Source organism: Protopterus annectens, chromosome 14.part0 (genome assembly GCF_019279795.1).
Source record: "Protopterus annectens isolate FY-2018-M chromosome 14.part0, PAN1.0, whole genome shotgun sequence".
Taxonomy (NCBI): domain Eukaryota; kingdom Metazoa; phylum Chordata; order Ceratodontiformes; family Protopteridae; genus Protopterus; species Protopterus annectens.
The window spans coordinates 125,247,644-125,272,602 of record NC_056748.1 but is presented as its reverse complement, the minus strand read 5'-3'; the positions used below and the strand labels follow the sequence as shown (position 1 = coordinate 125,272,602).

Here is a 24,959-nt window from a genome sequence, read left to right as displayed (position 1 = left end):
CATCAAAATTCTCATTTTTTCACATTGCAAGGAAAATTATTTACTCAATACTTACATGCTAACTGCAAAACGAGTTTTCTAACCATTTAGTCTCTGTCTTGGTCTTAATTCACCAACAGCTGGATTTCATCAATAATACCATTTCATCTCCTCTTGTTGATGTTTTTTACCCACATGTCCCCGCTGCCACTGTTATTTATCCTTGCCCACATTAACCCATCCATTCTCTTCTTCCCTGACTGCCACCTTAAAAGGGCAGGGGGAGTACAGTGAAATTCTACCATAACCCAAGACATAGGTAGGCCCTCCTTTTGCAGGGAAAGCTTGGCCTTTAATAGCATTTCATATCCTAAGCTCCAGGAGGTAGGCATCATAAATGCAGCCAGAGAGTAGAGATTTTGGAATGAAGGGGAAAGAGTAGTCTTAAAAGGCCAGCTTGACATTGACATCATAGTCTTCACCACCCATGACATCAGCATGTTCATCCATGCCTCTGCATGTGACTCAGCCAAAGCACTGCCCCTCTTGCAAGCAGCATCCCTGGGACTCATCAACCTCCAACAGTGTTAAACCATGGAGGTGTGCCTCAGCGGGCCTATATTAGAACACCAAATAGTCTAAATATTGAACGGCCTAAAGGCCAAAAATGCCGGACCTTGAACTCGCTATTGTGGGGGAGGGGTTTGTGCCCCCAACACCCCCCACTAATTGTATATACCAACTCCGGGATTGCACTACAGTAAGGAAAGTGCAAATATTCTGATCTTCACTGTACCACAATTTCACTATAACAGTTCAATGAATGGCGTTTTTGCTGAAAAATGCTGTTCGCTGAATTGACTCTTCGATCACATTATATAGACCTTACATTAGTATGTGCCCTCTCTACCATTCAGCCAGCAATGTCAAGAACTTGAGCTGCTAATTGAAATCAGGTTGCCTCTGTCATAGTATGGATTTTATTCCCTCTATGCTATGCCACCAGTGTAGGCTAATATATATATATATATATATATATATATATATATATATATATATATATATGCATATATGTGTATATATATATATATATATATATATATATATATATATATATATATATATTTATAGATGAATATTGAACAGTGAATATTGACACTGTCAGACTGTAGCAAGCTGATTGAAATATCACTTCATGAAAACCATGATTCTCACCCAAAATGCCATACCATCCTTCCCAGGAAGACAGGTTGTGTAATGAAAGCAGCAGAAAACACATAGTGATTGGATGTCACTATATATAGCTTTCGTCTCGAGGTTATGCATGCAATCTGGGTAACTGTGGTTTTCCCAAATGGGCCGCCAATGAATGTGGCAGATATTTTTATCTCCAGTTAATTCATAACGTAGCAGATGTCTGTAGAAAAAAATACAAAAATGCCATTTATAGCCATCACTTACCTGTGTTGTAAACTCAGAGAATTCATGAACATGTTCCACATTTCTGGATTTCATATCCCAATGGAAAATAGACTTGAATTTTTCTGCATCTTCTTTGTATTTGATCTGCATATAAATATTCTGTCAGAATAAATTTTACAAATGCCTTTTTTTTCACAAAACAAGTCTCTACCCAGTTGCCAAACAACTAACTAACTAACTAAATAAATAAATAAAGATGTAGAGCTCTTACTCATCTATTTACATGTAGAGTTTTGAATGCACGTGTGTAAGGGCTGACAGTGGAAAAACTAACCTGGGAGAACTAACATTAAAGCAAACTGGTAGCTGTAGTGGGATTTGAATACTATAAACTAGAATTGCCTGACTTGCCGAGGTTGGTGAAGTACCTGTGTGAGATACTTGGGACATTTTGAATAGCTGAAGAGTACAATTTTATGACCAGTGTTCTCTAAAAAACTACACATTGACTGGCTGTTCCTCCACCTCGAAAATCACATGATAGCGTTGAAAGGCTACTTTGATAACCACTGCCACTGGTCTCTGATAGCCAAGGGCTGCAGGAAGAAGCCTCACTTTTATTTTATTTTACAAGCTAATGAACATTTGTCTCAAAAATGCTGTTGAATTTTAGACCTTATCCTTCGCCTTCCTTTCATATGGCTGTTATCTGTCTGCAGTTTTAACAATGCTAATACCCACCAGGCATTGGAGAGACATTCATTCTCAGAGCTGTAAGCATAGCTGAAATCCCACTATTTACATACAGTCATTGCTGGCTTAAGAGGATGTGCTTTAAAGTCACAAATTGAAGAGCACTACACAAACAACTGAATTATTTTTTACAATTTATTTTATAGGTAGAAGTCAACAAAGAAATGATTAAGTGCAACATACTATCCGTAAACGTTTGTAATGTATTTTACACAAGTCTGAGATCTATGCTGATTATTTATACATGGCTTCAATATTAAACATCTCTTTTTCCTTTGTTGTAAGTCCTTATGGTGGCTATAATGTGGCTTATGCATGTGTTGTAAAAATAAAACTTGAGATCTGTTATTCTTTTACTCTATACATGGCTTTACAACGTACTAGTGCTTTCATATGAAGCTCTTATGGTGACTATAAACCCTGGCATAACACAGGCTTCACGCCTTTTATAAGTAAAGATCCGGCAAACTCAATGACTGAAAGTGACAGAAGGTACCATCAAGTGTGGGGGAAGGGAAGTGTTCTGCCCTGGGTCATAAATTTATCTGGCAGACAGACACACTAAAACTGCAAGCAATGAAGTGTCTCATCACAGGCTCTTGACATAAATAGTACCCAACGTCATATCCGGCCTCATTCCAGACCTGAGGACAGCTCACAAAACAGTGCTAGCAGACAGCTGTACCATGCAAAGAAAAGTAAGAAAAGTTCTATTTTATTGCAGAATCATTCATGACACATCATTTGTCACAGATTACAGATAACGTCTGCAACATTTAATACTAATGACATTAGCTTTGTCTTCATAGATGCAAGCCAGAGAAGACATACAGTCGGTGCCACATAATTTATTACATAACAAAATATTTTAAATTAAGTACCATCACAGAACTTAAAGTAATGTTTCTGACTCCAAAAAAAAAGTAGAAGTCAACACTTCCTTAATAACACGTACAAGAAAGTACTCACTGAAAATACTCACCTCACTCTGTTCTTCTGTCTGCTTTTTGGCATGGATGTTCAGTGGTGTTTCATAAACACTAGTAAAGGTGTTGTTTTTGGGGTTATGTCTGCAAATTGAAAACATATCACAGGTTAAACCTACTTCAAACTGTTTTACATGCCACTTAGCCTATAGAAATCTTGCTGAGCTTATCAAGTTGGACAAAAATATTTAACTAAAATAGATTTCTAGAGACTTTTTTCTAGATGAACTCATAGCTTCAAGAAATAGTGACCATTGAAACTATGCCATTCAAATGAAACAAGATACTATTCCATATATTTATCACACAACACAGCACAACACATACCTTTACAAAATAAGGTTTTCAATAAAATAATATAATATTGTTCACAATTAGTTATTTACATAGCTTGATTCTTTACATGCATACATACATACACAACACACATGCACATGCTTGCACACATACATGCGCGCGGGCAAACAAGCACACATAAATATTAGAAGAAAATGTTTCTGGTGTCACTTAAATTATGCAACATTAGCAGCAAATTATCGGTAGTACTATTTAGGAGGTGTTTGCTGACTGTGTTCTTTGGTTTATTAATGGAATTGCCACCTATGACATCACAGAGTCACTTTATATGTTCATAGGTAATTACTAAGCTAGCTGCCCTTGCAGACCATTTTAAGCCTAGACAATTTCCCTTACAAAAGTGAAACTCAGACTCAGTGCATTGTGTTTGTGAGGTAAACACTTTAATCATTATATCAACCCCCAACTTGCATGACCTAATTATTATTCATTGGTGATGAAGGAGGTGATAGGTATTCACTGCTTATTGTGCAGTAGCAGCATTTTCAAACATCTAGAAGACACCATAGTATAGAAACAAAGGCAGCAAGAATTCACAACAGGAAAGTCATGCCAGACAAATCCAGCAGAGCTCTTTAATTGCATAAAGTTATGGATAATAGGTTTTCTTTGGGAACTCAAAGCCTGACCCTCAAACAGCAGAATGGATAAATAAAACTCATCAAAAACAAACCTAATAAAATTACAGATGACACCGTTTACAAATTGTTTTTAGGATGGTAGGAAGCCAATGCACCAGCTTTGTCCCCATATGTACCTCTCAACCTATTAGTGCAAGGAATCCGGACAAAGCGTAAAATAATGGGGGGACAAAGCGTAAAATAATGGGGGGGGGGGCAAAGGCCCAGAAATAGGGACACATTTTAAGCATTGCTCTAACTTATAAAGTTGCTAGAATAGCAGACTTTGTGTTGTCATACATTTACTGAAGAATATAAAGCCTGAAACTCAAATGTATGATATAATTTAGTGACTTCAGTCCTCAGTGATTTGCCAGAAAACCACAAATTTTATGAGGGAACAGACCAAAAATATGAGGCAAAAATCTGTACAGTATGTTTCCAAACTCTCCCTTAGCTATCTACACTAACTCCTTGTTTCTTCAAAGGAAACATAATACCATGTGTGAAAAAAAGGCCTGCATAACTTTAATCTCACAGAAGTAGTGGTAAATGTAAAAATATTCAGGGTCTTATAAATTTAGGGAGTTGTAATCAGGAAGATTGGTTCACATGATTTCCATTCATTGACTGGAGAATGTCCCATGTACTATAAAGAGGATATGAATGTGTCTCCCTTAGGCCTTAAAGCATCTGACAATGTAGCACCTAATAGTTTGATGAGCAAATTAAAACCTTGCACTGGGTCCTACACTGACAGTCTGACAGAGATAAAGTGCGGGCTGAATAACAGGACACACAATGTAATTGTAAATTCAGTCAAAAATGATTTGACAATACTAGGAGAATTGTCCTAAAACTTTAAATGTAAAATAATAATTCTGCAGAAAAGGAAAAGAAGACATAGGTGTGGGTGAAGACTATTCATTTTTTGGTAGTAAAATCATATAAACTCAAGGTAACCAAGCAATATAAAGAAGTAACAGCGATAGTTGCTGAAATACTAGAATGCATATAAAGAAGCATTACTGGTAGAACACAAGAGGCTGTTACTCTGATTTAGAGACAGTGAGACTTTACCTGGAAAAATGTGTTCAGTTCTGGATCCCATATTTACCAAAATATTTACAGGATGAAAAAGTTCACCTAAAGATTACAAAATGGTGCAGAAAACAGTACCTGTACTTATATAACAAGAAACTAAAACAATGAAAAATGATACACTGTATAAGACTGGGACCTCAAGCAGAGTTCACAGGCAAGAGCTGTTAAGTCATTCCCCTTCAGAAGAAATAGACAATATTGTCATGATACCAGTCAAAAAAGAATCTTTAAACAATAAATGCACAAGTTAAAGCATCCTTAGCCAGTATATAAGAAGAGTGATGTAACCAAAACATGATTATATGGGTTCTCAGACTTGTACCGCACTTCAAACATAACCACCCCAGTTGAGCAACAGATCTGACTAAATGAACTTATGAGATACTCAGTAAAGCCATATAGCTGTAACAGTACCAACCAATTAATCCAAATTTACATGCATTATTTAAGAAACTAATAGGACTGCCCTGTAATAATCTAGTTAAAGCAACCCGTAGCAAACATCGCAGGCTGTAGCACCGCAAAACCTAGGGAATCACAGCAGGCTCCTCCTACTGCCTGTGACTCCTATGTCTCATCTTCACTTTACTCAGGGAATCACAACAGGCTCCTCCTACTGCCTGTGACTCTTGTGATCATCATCACTTTACTCAGGAACTCACAACAGGCTCCTCCTACTACCTGTGACTCCTATGTCTCATCATCGCTTTACTCAGGTAATCACAACAGGCTCCTCCTACTGCCTGTGACTCTTGTGTATCATCATCACTTTACTCAGGAACTCACAACAGGCTCCTCCTACTGCCTGTGACTCCTATGTCTCATCTTCACTTTACTCAGGGAATCACAACAGGCTCCTCCTACTGCCTGTGACTCTTGTGTATCATCATCACTTTACTCAGGAACTCACAACAGGCTCCTCCTACTACCTGTGACTCCTATGTCTCATCATCGCTTTACTCAGGTAATCACAACAGGCTCCTCCTACTGCCTGTGACTCTTGTGTATCATCATCACTTTACTCAGGAACTCACAACAGGCTCCTCCTACTACCTGTGACTCCTATGTCTCATCATCGCTTTACTCAGGTAATCACAACAGGCTCCTCCTACTGCCTGTGGCTCCTATGTCTCATCACTTTCTCTGCTCAAGCAATTTAATCTCCCAGAAATGCATATCATACCTACACTCAGCAATATTCCTTGTTTTTATATTACTTGCATCCTGATGCTAATACAAGGATTGGTATCTTAGATGAAACAAAGTCCTATTTCACTCAAATTGTCATTATCCAAGTGCAATTATCTTAAGCCTTTACAATTACTAAGTTATCTTTACTTCTACCAAGGTATTATTATTATTATCTTAAGTACCGTAAAGCACATCCTATAAGATCTCTTCTAAATTGTGGAGGCAATCATCCTAACCTGAGCGCACCATAGGGTAAATAACTTTGTTTGACCCTAGCATGTTTTTCTGAAAGAATTCTAACCATAGCTCTGAAAATCATTCATCTTAATGCCCACTGTAAATGGCACAATATCACCTTTTCCAACTCAAATCTCATACTGTACCCAGAATGTTTATTTACATATTTATTTATTTTACATTGTTAACTGAGTAAGTCAACCAGTACAAAGATCTTTTCCAGTACTGACCCAAACCAGAGGCACAAAATATTTATATAAATAGACATTTATTACACATAAGAGATATAGGGGATCTATATGAACAGCTAGACAACCATACAAATAAACAAGTGGTTATATACAAGAGCTACAGAGTCATATATATGCAGCAAGAAACAATAGTTGCAGTTGAATGGCTGGACAATTTATAGTTGTTAATTATACAATGCACCTTTTGATATGTACCTTTCTAAGTACCTGCAGAAACTGGAGAAACCATAAAGGATCTTCACAAAGAAAATTCAAGATATTCACCATCTGTCCTATGAGGATTGTCTGAAATCACTGTCACTTTATTCTGTTTCATACAAACTACTCAGAGGTGATCTCTGCCTTGCATATAAGGCAATCTCTGACCCTGCATTATTAGAAATGCCTCATATCCGAAAGTCAAATGGTACACGGGTTACTCGCTCTAAAGATCTTAACCTGGTATGTGACATTAATAAAACCTGCTGGAGGGAGAGATTTGTCTCCCAGAGGTTACCACACCTTCCAAACAGACTTCCAGTTCATATCAAACAGAGCACCTCATTGACCTTTTTCAAACGCAGTGTGGATGATTGGATGGGTGACTGTAAATTCACCCCAGGGGTTCCACCTGTGTCCCTCTTGGACAGGGGCAATAGATGCTGATTGTGGAATTAAGGGTAAGAAATTGGTTAAGCTTGTGAGGGCCCTAGGCCATTAGCCTAGTAACTTCCTATGGTCCTATGATCCTGTGATCATATGTACCTTAATTGATATTGGGTAACATGAAAAATAATTAGAACAAACATGATGATATACATTGTAGAGATGGATTGTTACAGGTAGCTGAATATTTAATTAATTTCAAGACTGAAGTGTATACAACAGAAATAGTAGCTCATTGGTAGTGGTTAATATTATTGTAGTATGCCAGGCTAGATTTCTTTATAAGTCTATTGAAAAGTGGCTTAAACAGGGATGATATTAATGATTATGACTGGGTTTCTGATCATGAGCAATTTGTAATGTGCTTGAGATGGGTCTATATTATATATTCAAAGTTTCAAAACTTCGAAACTCATATGTTTGGCAACATATGATGGAAGTCTGAAACATCGAAAATATAATAAAAAATAATTAAAAAAAGTACTTAAATGCTCTGCGCCCCCCTCAACCCCCCTACTTAAATATACCAACTCCAAGATTGCACTTCAGTGCAGAAAAGGGAAATTTTTCCGTTCTGCACTGTACGGCGCCGTTCGATCATATGGTGTCGACCACATGACATTCAAACTTTAAAATGATCGAATAATTAATAGGCACCCCTTGAGACATGGATGCCAATAAATTCACATTAAGAGGGAAACATCCATGTCAAACACACATGATAAAAGACTAGGACTGGTGACCCGATCATAATTCTTTATAGTGAATGAAGTTTTATCTGCTTCATGTACTAACAGTTACAGAAATAAAACGTGTAGGGACATGAAGTGTTTAACTGGATTTCAAAACCTTTAAAGGCTGATAAAGCACTTAGTGTTGTTAAACAGACGGCAGGCAAAAATTAGTGCCCCACTGGCAAAAAATAAATGCCCCAGTGTAGAAATATCAGCTTTAAAGCCTGTTAGTCACTTTCTTCTGACGCATTTGTGTGACAGAATGAAGGTCGAACAACTTTTAAAAGCTGTTTTACTTTCTTCACTGTTCAGTGTCCATTGCTAGCAGCTGGTGCAAAACACAATTTTACCAGTGCTTAGGGGTGCTTATTAAACTTTTGTAAAGCACCCATAAGTGCTGTTAAGATCAGATCTCATGTTAGGCGCATACAAAGCAGTTCAAGTGTACACAGTACTTTATAATATTAGATGAAGGCTGTGGTTGACAGAGACAGATAGTATTAGAAGATGTGAGGAAATGTAAGGTAGTTACCATGATAGAAGGCTAGAAGAATAAAGAGTGAGTCATTTTGAAATGATATCGCATTTAGGAGAATAGAAAAATGCATTATTTATTTAATTACATTTATTTGCAGGGAAAGTCTGGCTGGGCAACAGATAATCCCTTTTCAGCTGAAGCCTGGTGAATGCTCCAGTGCAAATATTATAGCACTAAAAATAAACAAAAGACAAAAAAGCTTGAACAGAAAGTAGGAGTTATATGGCTATGTGTAATAAATATAAGCATACAAATATGTACAATAAATATGTATTCATTTAACAGTAACAGTGAACATTCAAAATGAGACTAAAAAGCTTTCCAGCTTGTGATATATGTAGAGTTTGGGATAAGAGGTCCCTAATGAAACTAGGTAATCGATACAGGACGCATGCAAGATCAAATTAAAGTTTAGATGGAGTGAAAAATAGTGAAAAAGGAAACAGGTGTGTTCAGGGAAGAAGAGGATAATTTATGTGGTTGATAATGAGGAAAAGGTGGTGAAAGAGGGGAAAATTATAATCACTGAGAAAGAAAAAGGATGGTGAATACAGGAAGAGTGAGACTGGGTAGAAAAGGAGTGGAGGTATGACTAGTAATAGTGTGGTTATGCCAGCAGCTTTGAGTGATGGGGAAATGGGGAAAAGGGAGGACGGGCATTATTGTCTATTAATCTTGTCTATTAATCTGTAGGGTTATTTTGGACAGGAGAAGCAAAGCTGTGTATCTTTAAGGTGTAGAGTTGAATTGAATTGGCATCTACTTTTCCGAAGTACAAGCAAACACAGGAGGGTTATGGGGTTGAAAAAAAGCAGACACCTGCAGCAGCTGGAAAGGCCACAAAGTTCCTCACCAAAAGGATAAGGGTCTCAAACATCTGGGATAGATTCATCACCCAAAGACTCTATATGCTGGAATAAAAATCCCGGTATATATGTGCAGGAGCACTCCGCTGCTCCTTGTTCAGAAAATCTTGACCAATGGATGGAGATCGCAGGATACCCCCAGATTACCTCCTCAGTGTCACTGCTCAACAGAGGCACAGCAAAATAATGAGTTCCCCATACTACCTATGAACCTATAAAAGGGGGAGACTACATGGCTCTTTTGACAGATGCATTTAAGTTCTTCGGTATATACGTTGTTAATAAGCAAGTATTTACTAAGACCATTAAGATTCTTGCCAAATAAGCTCTTAAATTACTAGGTAATTTAAATGTATTCACCTCCTTTGTCTAGAAGTGCTATGCAGGATAACTCAAGGAAGAACTTAGGACTGCCCATCCAGTTATTGCGATTAACTTTGAGAGTAGCTTGAAAACTGTTTTGTTTGATATTTAGGGGGAAGTGCACTCCATAGGAATAGAATGCATTGGATAAGGAGTAGTCCTGCCAATACTACTTATTTAATGTTAATATCATTGACATTTTTGGTACAGGTGTTTAAGAAGCCATTAGATCTGGAAAAAACAGAGAAGGGTCTTCTGCTCAGAAAGCAAGGCATAGGTCATGGCAAAGAAGATGGTATCAGAATACGTACAAAGGGAGAGCCACAAATCTATCTAGGTAACTAAGAAATTTAAGACCAATAATGTGTTTAAGAATTGCTGAGGCTTCTTGCTAAAGTTGAGCAATCTGTTTGGAAAGGTACCTATCAAAAGAAGTATTATATTCAACGATGAGTCTTTGGAGGGATGCATACAGGGGAAGATGTTTTTAGCTATAAAAGCGATGCCTTTGAAAATTAGTTGGGCAATATGGAATCATTTCTGATGTATTCTGGGGAAATTATGACCAAATGATAGAGAGTTGCCAACATATCTGCCCAAGTCCCTGATGACATTACCAGTTTTGTTTTAAAAGGTCTTATTGTGGAAAACACTGAGTTCCAGATGATAGGGCCATATTTTGACAAAGTTTATTTAGAAATAGGGAGGCAGGTCAAGGAAGGTGTGACCAGAAATTTGTGACCTAAAATGCCAATAGAAGCTTGTAGTTTGCACACTGAGAGCTAAAGGAAGTGAAAGGTATTAAATAGATGTTTACAGAGTGTAACAAACAGGAGGAAAATCTGTTTCTGTGATGAGGAGGGTAATAGTAGAGTTTTAAAAGTATGCAATGATGGATAAAAGGGTCAGTCAAGGTCACACATTGATTATACTTTAGTAGAACATTTTGAAAGTTTAGAGTATTCTGGAAATTACTGAGGGCTATTAAGGTGAGGGTATGTTCTAGTTAATGAATCAATGCATTATTTACTGTGATAGAATATGTTTCCATGGTCACTCCAGTGGGAGGACTGTTATGACTGTTCTTGCATTGTCAGTGCATAGTACTGTAAATAGAGATTGCATGTGTGGAAGCAGGTTTGCACCTACAAATGCAAGGGTGATGTGAAGGTCAAAACTAAGGTGAGGATGTCAGGTCTAGAGCAGAAATCCTGACCCCTCATTATGGATGGTGACACCATTCCCTACTCCTATTGTTCATTATGATGGAAATGAATGACTTATGGTGATCTGTTGGGAAAGGCTTAATGATCAGTGGGAGTCATTAGTAAAAAAGACAGATATACTCGGAGCTAAAGATCAGAATATTTACATTTATTAACATTGGTAATAATATTCCACAGAGGTCTATGAGCTATAGTGGTGAGGTAGTTGATAAGTGATTTGGGGTGCAAAGAGTGATGATGTAAATACAAAAGTGTTTACTTGTACATCACTGCTGGTTACTTTGAAGATCTGCTTAAATTTCAGCAATGTTGGGCCTTTCTGATAAAATCATCAGATCATCAGTGTATACGTTTCAATTTAACATAGGCAGAGTGATTGAATGATGGTTTGTACAGAACAAGAAGGGAACGGAGCTAATTACAGATTACTGGGAACTCCAGCGGTAGATGAACCAAGGAAGGATTACACATTAGCAGACTGTACTTGGATTATGGACTCTGTAAAATAACTATCTAAACCAACTAATTTCTTCATTAGAAAATGTTAAATTCTGCAGTTTATCAAGTAGTATACAATGACTGACTAAACTGAACGCTTTCTTACAGTCAACAAACATCATATTTGTTAGCCTTATCCATACTCAAGTGAATATAGTCAGTTGTTTGAAGGAAGGTTGCATTTTACAAACTGTCCAGGCTCTGTCATTTTGTACAGTTGCTTCAGGTTTAGCCAGTGGCAAGTGCTGGCCTGAATCTGCACTGTTTGCAGGTACAGGTCCTACTAAATGGTTAGTAATTCTGAGTTGAAAGCATTGTAAAGAAGTGTCAGTGCCAGCATTGTTATGATATACAAGTGAGACCAGACAATTAACTGGCAGAATCTGTTTTTCAAGAGGAAACTAAATGGTGTTGTACTATAACTGGAAGAATCTCACTGCACTCCAAGGACCAAAAAGAAGGCCTGGGGCAATGAAGCTGACTGCACTCCAAGGACCAAAAAGAAGGCCTAGGACAATGAAGCTGACTGCACTCCAAGGACCAAAAAGAAGGCCTAGGACAATGAAGCTGACTGCACTCCAAGGACCAAAAAGAAGGCCTAGGACAATGAAGCTGACTGCACTACAAGGACCAAAAAGAAGGCCTTGGACAATGAAGCTGACTGCACTCCAAGGACCAAAAAGAAGGCCTAGGACAATGAAGCTGACTGCACTCCAAGGACCAAAAAGAAGGCCTAGGACAATGAAGCTGACTGCACTACAAGGACCATAAAGAAGGCCTAGGACAATGAAGCTGACTGCACTCCAAGGACCAAAAAGAAGGCCTAGGACAATGAAGCTGACTGCACTACAAGGACCAAAAAGAAGGCCTTGGACAATGAAGCTGACTGCACTCCAAGGACCAAAAAGAAGGCCTAGGACAATGAAGCTGACTGCACTCCAAGGACCAAAAAGAAGGCCTAGGACAATGAAGCTGACTGCACTCCAAGGACCAAAAAGAAGGCCTAGGACAATGAAGCTGACTGCACTCCAAGGACCAAAAAGAAGGCCTAGGACAATGAAGCTGACTGCACTACAAGGACCAAAAAGAAGGCCTAGGACAATGAAGCTGACTGCACTCCAAGGACCAAAAAGAAGGCCTAGGACAATGAAGCTGACTGCACTCCAAGGACCAAAAAGAAGGCCTTGGACAATGAAGCTGACTGCACTACAAGGACCAAAAAGAAGGCCTGGGGCAATGATCATTGAATAAATTAGGTAACATTCTCATTGATTTGCATCTATCTGCTACATTTGTGCATATATTATTTTAGGCGTATAATATTAAGTAGGAAGTCTGTTACAGAGTTTATTTTTGTGTGGGGAGGATAGGTAGGGGTGTCAATTAGCTGAGTGACACCAAGTTTAGCAGTAGAATTATTACATTTTACACAAGTAGTCCCAACCGATCCACATGTTAATCACCTAGCAGTATAAAGTGGTGTTTAAACATCCATCCACATAAGTTAAATGAAAATTAGTACACAGGTTAAGGTGGAAGGGAGAGAGATGTAGGCTTCTAAAATGTAAATATTACTTTTGTTTCCTAGGTTAATTTGGATAACTAGCCATTTATGTTATGTATCAACCTGTATATTGCTGGCAGCTTTCATGACAGCTTTAATGTTATTTTTTGACTAGAATTATCTCACCTTCCCCTACTCTCTTACTAGGCCAGCCATCACAAGATTGAAAGGTAATTTTGGTTGATCAATGAGAACAAGGTATTGTGTGGTTTAGGCCATGTACCTGAAATGGGCATTATGCCAGGGGTATGAAAAGAAAGCCATGATTTGATGAGGTTTAATTTATTATTCACCCTGCAACTATTTACGTGAGAGATGTTTTAGGCTGTTAGACAGGTATGTGGGAGTATTGCTAATGGTATTGTTATTTACAAGATATATGACAGGTTGATAAAAGGTACTAGAGTTGGTTTAAAATTGCCAGGTAAAAGTGGAAGAGAAATATCAACATTTTGCTATGCCTTCCCTATGATTCTCCATAGCTTAATTTGAGAAATTTATACAAGACATCATTGTTTATGTCACCATGTTAGGGCATGCCTTTCCTAAACCTTACAGTCAGTTATGCACTATAAATAGTACAGTGAATATGTCCAGACATAAAATTAACTATTTTGAAATATATGTATTAAACTAACTATCTCAGTCACATGTTACTGGAGGTTCACAGTCAGTGACTATACGATTACTAGTCATTCACAATGTCTGTTATCAAAGCAGCTGAAATATCACCTTTTCAAGCGACAACAAGTAAACAGTTATTTATCATAGAATGTTTACGCCTGGTCAAACACTTAGGCTAAGATACTGGTAGCTTCTATAGCAACAAGGAAGTGGTTACTTTGTGTTTAATATTTTTTATATTTTAAAAATGTCAATCAAACTGTTTTAAAAACAAAATATTTTTTTTATTTCATAAAACCTGTTTCCCTATGGCAGTGTTTTGCTCTGCCTTGGTAATTTTTTTGGTCACAAAAAATTATTGCGCAGCATAATACATATGCCATTAGTAAGGGGAGTGTCACAACCTCCCCATTTTTGAAAGCTGAACAGTAACAGGGAGTTAAGAAGGGTACCAACCCCTGCTATTACTAGAGTGAAAGCTGGAACCTACATAATGAAGTTTTTTAAGTTCAACAAGTAGCATTGTCTTTGATAATGAAAGATGAAAAGGCTGTGGGTTCTTGTCTCACCCCAGGTGATTGAATTTCTTTTCCATTACTAACACTGTAGTGCAGCATTAGGGGGTTTTGCACTCTTAAGTGTGCATTCCTTTGGATGAGACCGTAAACCAAGGTCCCATCTGCCTAAATTGGTGGTTGCTCAGCTGGATATAAAGGATCTCACAGGATTTACAGAAAACAATAGAGGAATTTCCCCAAAACCCTGGCCATATTTCCCCTAATCAGTATAAATAGCACCTCAGGTTTCCCCTGAAAAGTGGCCAATGTGCTAGTAGGACTAAACTGATCAACAAAGGATAGATAGACAGATAGATAGATAGATAGATAGATAGATAGATAGATAGATAGATAGATAGATAGATAGATAGATAGATAGATAGATAAACAAATAAATACATAAATGAATGAATGAATGAATGAATGAATGAATGAATGAATGAATGAATGAATAAACTCAGCATCAGCCTGTAAAGTAACATGCACATTCTGAAATCTCCATGGTGCAGTTCTATGTAAACAGCAATCCCCTGAACCAAGATAAAAGGAACAAGAAATAGTAAAACATTCCTAGAGGAACTCCTGGGAGAAGAATGTGCAAAGTGCAAAACAATATGTAGAGCAGATGTGTAACGGTAGTGTGAAACAAGTGGAGGAAGAGGTTTTTTTTTGTATATGAGTCAGTGAATAAAATATACTGATTATACGAGATGGAAATGGAAATGTGAACCTGCAGCTGAAAAATGATAGTGGATCTTGAACTGAGTTAGATGGTGGTGGTAGGATGGGAATAAGGAAAACAAAATGATTGGTTGATGAAGAGTGTTTCAAAGTGATGCCACAGGTGATTTACTGATGAGGTGAACCAATGAACAGTTATTTTATTGTGTCAGAAAGAAGGTGTACAAGAGTTGATTACACACAAGCCTTAAGGATAGAAGAGCAGGAAAATCATTGTCAAAGGAATTTTGATAGTCATTAATGTGAAGCTTCTAGTGTCAGCAGGTGATGATAGGAGGAATACATGGCATGCTAAAGTAAGAAAATTAACAGGTAAAGTTAAATGTCTTAATAACAGGCTGTTTATCAGAAACCACACATAGTCCCCAAGGAATCAAGTCGGCATCCTCCATTACAAACCTCAGTTCACTCTAACCATAGCTGAAAGAAACTTTAAAAATTGCTCCTGTAAGCTATAATATTTCTCCTTCTAATGTCAGAAATGTAGATAATATACACACCTTCAGAAAGTTACTCAAAATTATTGGTTAGATGGTAACAAGGGTTAGGACATTGGTGGGAAGTTGGCATAATGACTAAGGTATTTACCTTACAGACACAAAGTGTAGGGTTTGATTCTCACAGGGGGTAATTGGCTAGGCTTAAAATGACCCATAAGGGCAGTTAGCCTTGTACCAATCTATGAACCTATGAACAAATACTCTTGCTGTGCCCTACCAGGTTGGCTTTAAATGCCAATGGGAATCAATCTCATAAGTCAAATTTACACAATAATTTCCAGTTGTCACCATCTCTAGGGAACAATATAACCAGTATATATGCGCATATATTCCATTATAATAGTACGAAGAGTTCTGCTAACATAATTCGCCATAATGAACCTGCTAACATTTTTACTAACCACACTACTATCTGCTACAATCTGTTAGCTCTTACAGCTCAATTATATACCGTTTCTTTCCATATTAAACCGGGTCTCATAATATTTATTTATTTATTTATTTATGTATGTATGTATGTATGTATGTATGTATGTATGTATGTATGTATTTAATGGCATTTATTTACCAGGAAAGTCCACTGGACCAAAAGAGCCCATTTTCAGTGGTGGCCCAGGGAGAAAAGCTCCACAAGACAAGTTAGTATAACAATATAAAATTCAAAACAATTAGTAAATGCAAATCCATCTCCTTCTGTTTTACTCCTTCTCAATTGTCTTCCAGCTGTCTTCCACATGATTGCATAAATGGAAATGCTATGACTGTACAAGAGGAATGTATCATTTTAGTATATTATGATTTTTTGTTGTCAATTGTATCTTTGTTCTTATTTCGCTGTAGTGAACCAGATGGTATCTGAAAAGGACAACTGGACCAGTCCACCTGCCTGGTTATCAAATGTAAATTAATTAATTCATTTTATTTATTTTAGTTTTTTCTCTGGGGTAGAGCACTGATAAAGTCTAACCAATTTCAGACCCAGCCCGGAAGAAGTAAACCAATACATTATTAAAACAGATGAATTCCATAGCATAATATAAGATATAAATAATTAATATGCTGGGCACAGAAGATAACATATGTAAATTCTGAAGAAATAATATATACACAAATTCTGGACCAGTAATATATACATTACAAGTAATATTTACAGCCATACTTAACATGTTTAACCATTATTTGTCACCACAGTTCATACTGGTTTCTAGAAATAGATGATAAAGAAATAAATGTCAGGAAAACAAAGGAGACGTTAGCGTTTCAGTAATGGAGAGAACTTTTATATATGATATGGTTGAAAGAAAATTAATGAATTCATGTACTTTTCTTTATGCATCCCTGACTTCACAGCAGAATCAGCCAGTTTACCCCCTCCCCCAAGAGGTAAGAGTTGGGTGGTAGGGACTAGGGCAGTCTTAATAATAGTTTACAGTAATTCATTGTTCAGAGATGAAAATCACTGCATTTGGGCTGAAGTCAATTATAACACATGTAAACATTTTTTCCCATCCAGCTATCAAGGGAATTTTTAAATGTGATTAATGCCCCACTTTGACATATAAAGAGAGGAAGGTATAAAGAGAGGGATTTTATTCCACAAACAATACATTGAGTGAGTTACAAACCTTGACCATAGTGAGTTTCTACACTTCCTAAGTTCATAAGAGCACTCTCTTCTTCTAGTTGTTAATTAGAACACATCAATATCCACTAACAGACAAGCTCCTCATCACCCTAAAAGCAAGACACAGTTTGCCACACAGATACCTATAGCTAATTAAATAAATCTGTTCTAGTCTTGCATTATATGAAAAGTGTTTAACATCACAAAATCATCTGGTATACTTTTCACTGTATACCTTCAAAAATAACCCTATCTCCCTTGTAATAAGCACACAGATATTTAGTTGTATAAAGCTTCATCTAGACAGTATCTCTTGAGGTAATGTTTATAAGCATATGTTTATTTTTTATATTTTTATACATTAACTCTGATACTTTCATTATTTTAGCTTTAGATATCTGTGCTTGATTTCTAAATTTTAAAATTTAAATTATTATACACAGTAATTCCAAGATCTTTGTAATCTGGCCTTACAATAAGATCAACTGTCCCCAAACTAATAGTTGCACTTAGAATTGGATTTCCATGGTATAAGACACCACCTTTATCCTTATTAATATGTTACGCTCATTTTTTTCCAAACAAGCAGCTACATTTGTCAGATAGTCATTAAATTTATATATGTCTTCTAAACCTGTTATGAGGATCTGGAATTCGATGTGGTCACCATATTTTCTAGCCCAACAGAGGAGGAGTGACTTAATCTTAAATGTGAGAAAACAATATTAAATAAAATAGCCCCTAAAAAGATCACTGGGGAACTTCCATTTTTACAAGCTCCTAATCAGAGTAAATAAATAAATCTTAACTCTCTAATGTCTATCCAGAAGCCAGTTTCATATATGGTGAATGATATAAGGGTTAATTGAGACACAAAATTAAAAATAGGTGTGAAGATTGGGGAAAGATGTGTGAAGCCTGCCAGCCTAGACAAATAGAATTTGATACATAATTCTATAATTTGTATAAATAAATGTGAAATACAGGCTTGTGTTTTTAAATGAAAGAAAACACTGTAAAGTGTGAACTTCAAGATTGTTGCAACAATGCCATCTGCTGTAAGGAAAATCAAGCCAAGCATTTCAAATGTTATTTGAAGTTACAATTATCTAAAAAGTGGTGCTGAAGCGGCTGACTAAACACATTCTTTCTATTGTCTTGACTTAAGGAATAATTGTTAGAGTATACATGTGAAATGTCTTTTATTGTTGTAGTTTCCTGAGCAGGTGTTAGTTGCTAAATAATGCAGCTTTTGGCCTGGGAGCTCTAGACTGTCAAAATGATGTAAAATGAATACTGGGAAAACCTACGTGTCAAAATGATGTAATTTGGGAGGGCCTTAGCAGAGCTGTTTGTTAGTGTTTTAAAAACTATTGTTCAGTGAGAGACTGGAAGCATTTTGTCTTGGACCATCAACCCCAGCACTGCTTATGCTCTTTATGTATGTAAGTAGGATTATAGCATTGTGATTTCTCTTAAGAATTGCTAAAGATTAGAAAGTTACATTGTGTTTTTCTTTGACATCAGACCTGTCCTACTGTATTGTTTTAAGTTTCTGTTTGATATCTGAACTCTTAGATATCTCTGTGGTGTGGTAGTATTGTCTTGTGTTTTTAATTATTTATTATTAAATATTTTAAAACCTTTACCTGTGGCTGATTTGTGTAGAGATAGTAAGCTCTAGAGTACATTGCATATTTATAGAGGTTATCATAATAGGCCACTCTAATAAGCCTTAGACTGAATAGCCACATTACCGATTGGATAATAATATTGCAAAGTAATAATTGGACACCCTTTTAAGGGCCTTTGGGTAGCTGATAATTATTAGCTGGTGGTGGCAGAAATTACTACCACGTAGTCTGGGTAAAGGGGCACAGCTACAGAATCTGTGTCAGCCTTTCCCAGGAGTGTCTGTGAAGTTGTATACATACTTATCTCAAAGTGTGTGATGTTTCAGCTACCTGGTCAGGGACATGAAGCACTGGTGGGACATAGAGGGTACAGGAGGTTAGCTTGACAGCTAGGCTGAGATCTGGACCCTATAGCTGTGCCAGTGGGGAGTCTTATTGGGGACCAAGAGAGCAAGGGAGCAACCAGCCCCAGACTGACTGTGATCTCTCTGTGCACTTAAGGGAAATTGTACTTTACTGTGTGTATTTGTTATCCTTTCCTCTTCTATGAGATGACCTCCCTGGTGTTAATGGTGAGGCTTGAGGCTCCTTGATTGCTGGGCCAGGGCACAGTCATCACAATAGGTGTGTGTGTGGTATTCTGTCAAATGCCTTGGATAAATCCAAATAGGTTACCACTACACCAATCCCAGAGTTCAACACTTTATTAAAAGTCTCACAAAAATTAACCAAGCTTATAAATGTGGGCCTCTTCTAAATGAATCCATGCTGTGAAATGTCTATGAATGGACCTTTTAAGTAATCACACAAAATTGCTAGAAGACATCTTTCAAAGTTATTCCAATATGTGATGTTAATCTAATGGACCTGTTAATACTGACTTTATCAAATGATCCAATTCTGTTAGCTTCCTTAATTCCTTTCCAGGCAGCTCACATGCTCTGTATAATACTGGCTCACAGGTAGCACATGAACCCTATGGCACATGCAGCCTGGCTGAATGGCACACTGTTTGCAGCACAGGCCTGCTAGGCTCAGTCTGCAGGTGATCACATAGCATCATGTAGGTGTCACCACTGCAACAAGCCTTTCTTTCCCAAGGATGGGCAGTGGCATTGGCTGCTAACTCCCATCCATCTGGCCTCTCTGACCCCCATGATGCTAATCAAACACAGGTAATCTGGTCATAGTCAAGGCTTTATCCCTGTATACTAGAGGGACAGGCAATAAAATAATGTTTTTGTGGCCACCCAAAACACTAATGACAGCATATAAGATATTAACAATAAAAACAATGGGGAATCTAAAAATCCAAGACTTGTATATCAAATTTAACTGCAAGGTTTTCACATTGCTCAAAATGATAAACCTTACTTTAAAATTCAGATTATAGTCAACTGTTTAGGCTAGTGGCATGAAACGAAAAGTAATATGCATGCATATCCTTTTCCTAATAAAGGTAAATTAAAAGCATTAAATCTGCCCAAAAGCTTAATGGACTTAATTACAAATTTGAAAAGAGTTACTGACTGTTCTAAAGCTAGTTAATGTTATGTTTATTTTTAGCTAGCAAAGTCATAAGAGTGTAAAAGGCAGCTCTTTTACTTATCTTGCGAATAATACAGTTTATTTATCAATCTATTCCTCTTGACACCCTAAACAATATCACTCGCATTTAGGCTATGTGTCTGCAATGTGTATGTATATATACATATATATATATATATATATATATATATATATATATATATATATATATGTGTATGTATATATATATATATATATATATATATATATATATATATATATATATATATATATATATATATATATATATATATATATATACACACACACACACACACACACACACACACACACACACACACACACACGCACACACACATTTATACATATATAGGTGTATTATAGGTAGTCAAACATGCACAATGTGGATGCCTGTTTGTTTGACATTTTTTTGACAAACATAGATGGTCAAGATGTTCATAAAATTGACAATCCCTGGGTAGAGGAATATTCCCATTCCGCAAGAACTATGTGATCTTAAGGTTAATATATATATGTATATATATATATATATATATATATATATATATATATATATATATATATATATATATATATATATATATATATATATATACATACACACACACACACACACACACACACACACACACACACACACACACACACACACACACACACACACACACACACGCACACAGATATATATATTGTATGTAATTAGTGGGAGTTCGAAGCTTAGACATTTTTATTTCAAAATTATAGATGTCAACCTTGTGCTATATATATATTGTTATTATTATTATTTGACATTTGTTGACCAGTTTAGTGCAGCTGAAATGAAGTCCTTTTTTAGTGGTGACCCAGGGAGAAACACTCCACAAATACATATATATTACAATGCATATCTAATAAAAGACATAGGTTCATAGATTAGTACTAGGCTAACTGCCCTTGTGGGCCATTTTAAGCCTAGCCAATTACCCCATGTGAGACTCAAACCCTGCACCTTGTGTCTGCAAGGTAAATACTATAACCGTTATGCCATCCTCCCACCCATTTTTTTTAAACATGATCATAGGATCATAGATTAGTACTAAGCTAACTGGCCTTGTGGGACATTTTTAAGACTAGCTAATTATCCCATGTGAAAATCAAACACTGCACCTTCTGTCTGTAAGGTAAACACCTTAACCATTATGCCAACCTCCCACAATTACATAACTAATAAACAAATAAAAGAAGATTAACAATTTAAGGAAAACTGTACAGATTAGAGATATGATATGAGATTGTTAATAGATTCTAAGAATCAGAGATGTGCAGGCTGTTAAAGCACAGAGTGAAAGTTAAACAAATAGAGAGAAGAAAATAAATGGCATTCTATATCTTCAGTTTTGCAAAGAAGCAGTGAGAAATAAAAATATTAGGAACAATTTTGAGTATTTATTTGAATAGTAAAATGCAGGTACAAGGTAGAGTAAGATGGAAGAAGTAGGAGTAATACAGTAAGTTAAGGTGGAAGAGAAAGGAGGTAGGGTGATACAGGTGAGGGAGGAGAAAGAGAGACAGATTTTAAATATATATATATATATATATATATATATATATATATATATATATATATACATATATATATATATATATATATATATATATATATATATATATATATATATATATATATATATATATATATACACATACATATGCATAGTAGCATGTCAATGTGCACAATGTCAGTCAATTTGTTTCAACATTAAGAACAGCAATATAAATGGTATTCGATCAATTTAAGTAGATCCATATATATCTATATCTATGTCTATAGCTCTCTCTCTATTTTTATATATATATATATATATATATATATATATATATATGTGTGTGTGTGTGTGTGTGTGTGTGTGTGTGCATGCATTTATATGAGACAATTAGGCAAATGTACCAGTTGTCATACAGACAAAAAAGTTGGTACAGCTGATCAAAAATCAGCTTACCCCATGTACTGGCTTTTTTGTCAGTGAAAAATTGCAGTGCAGTGGGGATCGAGGAATTCACTCTTTTCCCACGGTACTGCAATTCTGAACTTGATATATATTATTAGTGGGGTTGCAAGGGGATACCCTCCCAGCAAAAAAGATGTTATAAAGTGTTTTTTCTTATTAATTGGTTGGTGAGCAACAAGTTGTGTTTAGTTACTTGCCATTTGCTAAGTGGAACTTTCTGCTCATATCCACGTGCACGTGTGCACTCATGTGCACTCACACACACACACACACACACACACACACACACACACACACACACACACACACACACACACACACACACACACACACACACACACACACACACACATATATATATATATATATATATATATATATATATATATATATATATTGGTACACTAGGACTTGTCAAATGTATTTTTGTTTGACATCTGTTTAGTTGGCCACATTTGGTCAACTAAACAGATGGTCGGCAGATGGGTGAGATTGCACAATACTTGGGGTTGGGGAGTATGCCATTTTCTTGATTTTGTGTGATTTCTGAGTTAGTAAATATGGGATTAACAGGAGGTGTGGAGGTGCAGGGGCCTTGCCCCCCTGCAAAACAGCAGTGTTTTGGTTTTGAAATATTGCGCATACCAAGGCTGTTTCATGTGCATGCATAGTAGCATGTCAACATTTGCATTGTAAAACTTATGTAGACAATTTTTTCAATGTTGATGTTAAGTTAGATAATTCCATATATTGCTTTATGGAAAGACACATAAATATAGATAGATATAGATAGCTGCATATATATATATATATATATATATATATATATATATATATATACATATATACATATATATATATATATATGGATGCACTTTGAAACACTGAAGTACACATACCCTGAATGGCTAAACACTTCCCCAGCTGCAAGTTGTAACTACACTGAAGCTTACACTAACGCCCTGTACAATCACTTGCATAAGTGTATAAACTCAGTTGTATCAGAAGAATCAAAGCCAAAGACCCAGATAAAAACAAGTCATCATGGTGGACATCCAGCATCAACAATCTTCACAATAAATGCAAAACATTGCTGTCAAAGCAAACAAAAGTGAGGCCCCAACAATAGAAAAGCACCCTCCTCAGTCTCAACAGGAAAATAAGACAACTTGTCAAATCCTCTAAGGGCTTCTTTGAGAAAAACTTAGCAAGCACAGCCAAGGATAACCATAAGGTCTTTTACAGCTATGTACATAGCTTAAAGGTTGGGACTCAAGCATGTGCAGGACTATTGATCAATGGTATCACGCACACTGACCCCACAGGGATAGCAAACCTGCTAGCAGATAGCTTTGGTGAAAATTTCACTCCCTTATTCCTTCCAAACTTATTAAAAGCCTTCCCCCAAACCCCTTCCCATCCTGCATATCTAAAGAGCAGGTCATCAAAGCCTTGTCTAAGGCAAAAACACAGCTTCTATGGGGCCAGACGTCATCCCAGGCTATCTTCTAAACAGGCCAATACATGAACTAGCATCACCATTAAGTAACCTTTTCAATCATAGTCTAACCACTGGCTTTGTTTCTACAGAATGGAGAACAGCAACAGTTATTCCCTTCACAAAGTTGACCTAGCAACAAGCCTGGTGAATTACATACTCATAAGTCTGACCAGCCTCATCTGTAAGGCCATGGAACTTATCATTATGGATCTGATAAATAAAGACATAGGCAACCCCCCAAACCCTGGATCCAACTCAATTTGGCTTCATCAAAGGCGGATCCTGCCTGTTAAATCTGGTGGATTTCTTTGAAAATATGACCAGGGCCACTGATGAGGGCAAATCTTTGCACATAGCATGTCTTGACTTGGCAAAAGCTTTTGACACAATCTCACACTCAGGCATTTCCAATAATCTTATCAACTGAATGTAAACCCCTTTGTTGTAAGATGGGTTGCCAGCTGGCTCACAAACCAGAGACACACTATCAAAGTGAGTGACTCCACATCAACTGGCAGACCTGTCACCAGCGGGGTGCCACAGTAGTCAATGTTTGGTATATGCTTCTCAGAAGTTTGGATCAAAACTAAAGGGTTGTGGCTGACCAAGTTTGTGGACAACTGTAAACTGGGTGCAATTACTGAATCCCCAAATAATGTCAGTATACTCCAGGAGGGTCTTTCACAGACCAACAACTGATGTCTTAATCACCGTCTCAAACTGAATGCAAAGAAGTGCATCGTCATTCCCTTCGGCACAAACAGTGTCCCTTCATACTATCAACATATACACATAATGTCTGAATATATCTTCAGACATAGCACTGTGAACTTAATAATTTAAATTGGTTGACATTAAAGAGTGAAAACACCAACTCTTTATCTTTT

General features: G+C 36.7%; 1 protein-coding gene across 3 annotated transcripts in view; it reads right to left on the bottom strand.

The window, feature by feature from the left end:
• Window positions 1–24,959, bottom strand: part of LOC122788887 (nebulin related anchoring protein) — a 503,978-nt gene that overhangs the window by 458,237 nt on the left and 20,782 nt on the right. For all 3 annotated transcript variants that reach the window (XM_044055831.1, XM_044055830.1, XM_044055833.1), the window contains exons 3-4: window positions 3,137–3,224; window positions 1,441–1,545 (exon numbers count right to left, since the gene is read on the bottom strand). In XM_044055831.1, the coding sequence (XP_043911766.1) occupies window positions 1,441–1,545; window positions 3,137–3,224 (193 nt within the window). The remainder of the gene's footprint in view (window positions 1–1,440; window positions 1,546–3,136; window positions 3,225–24,959) is intronic.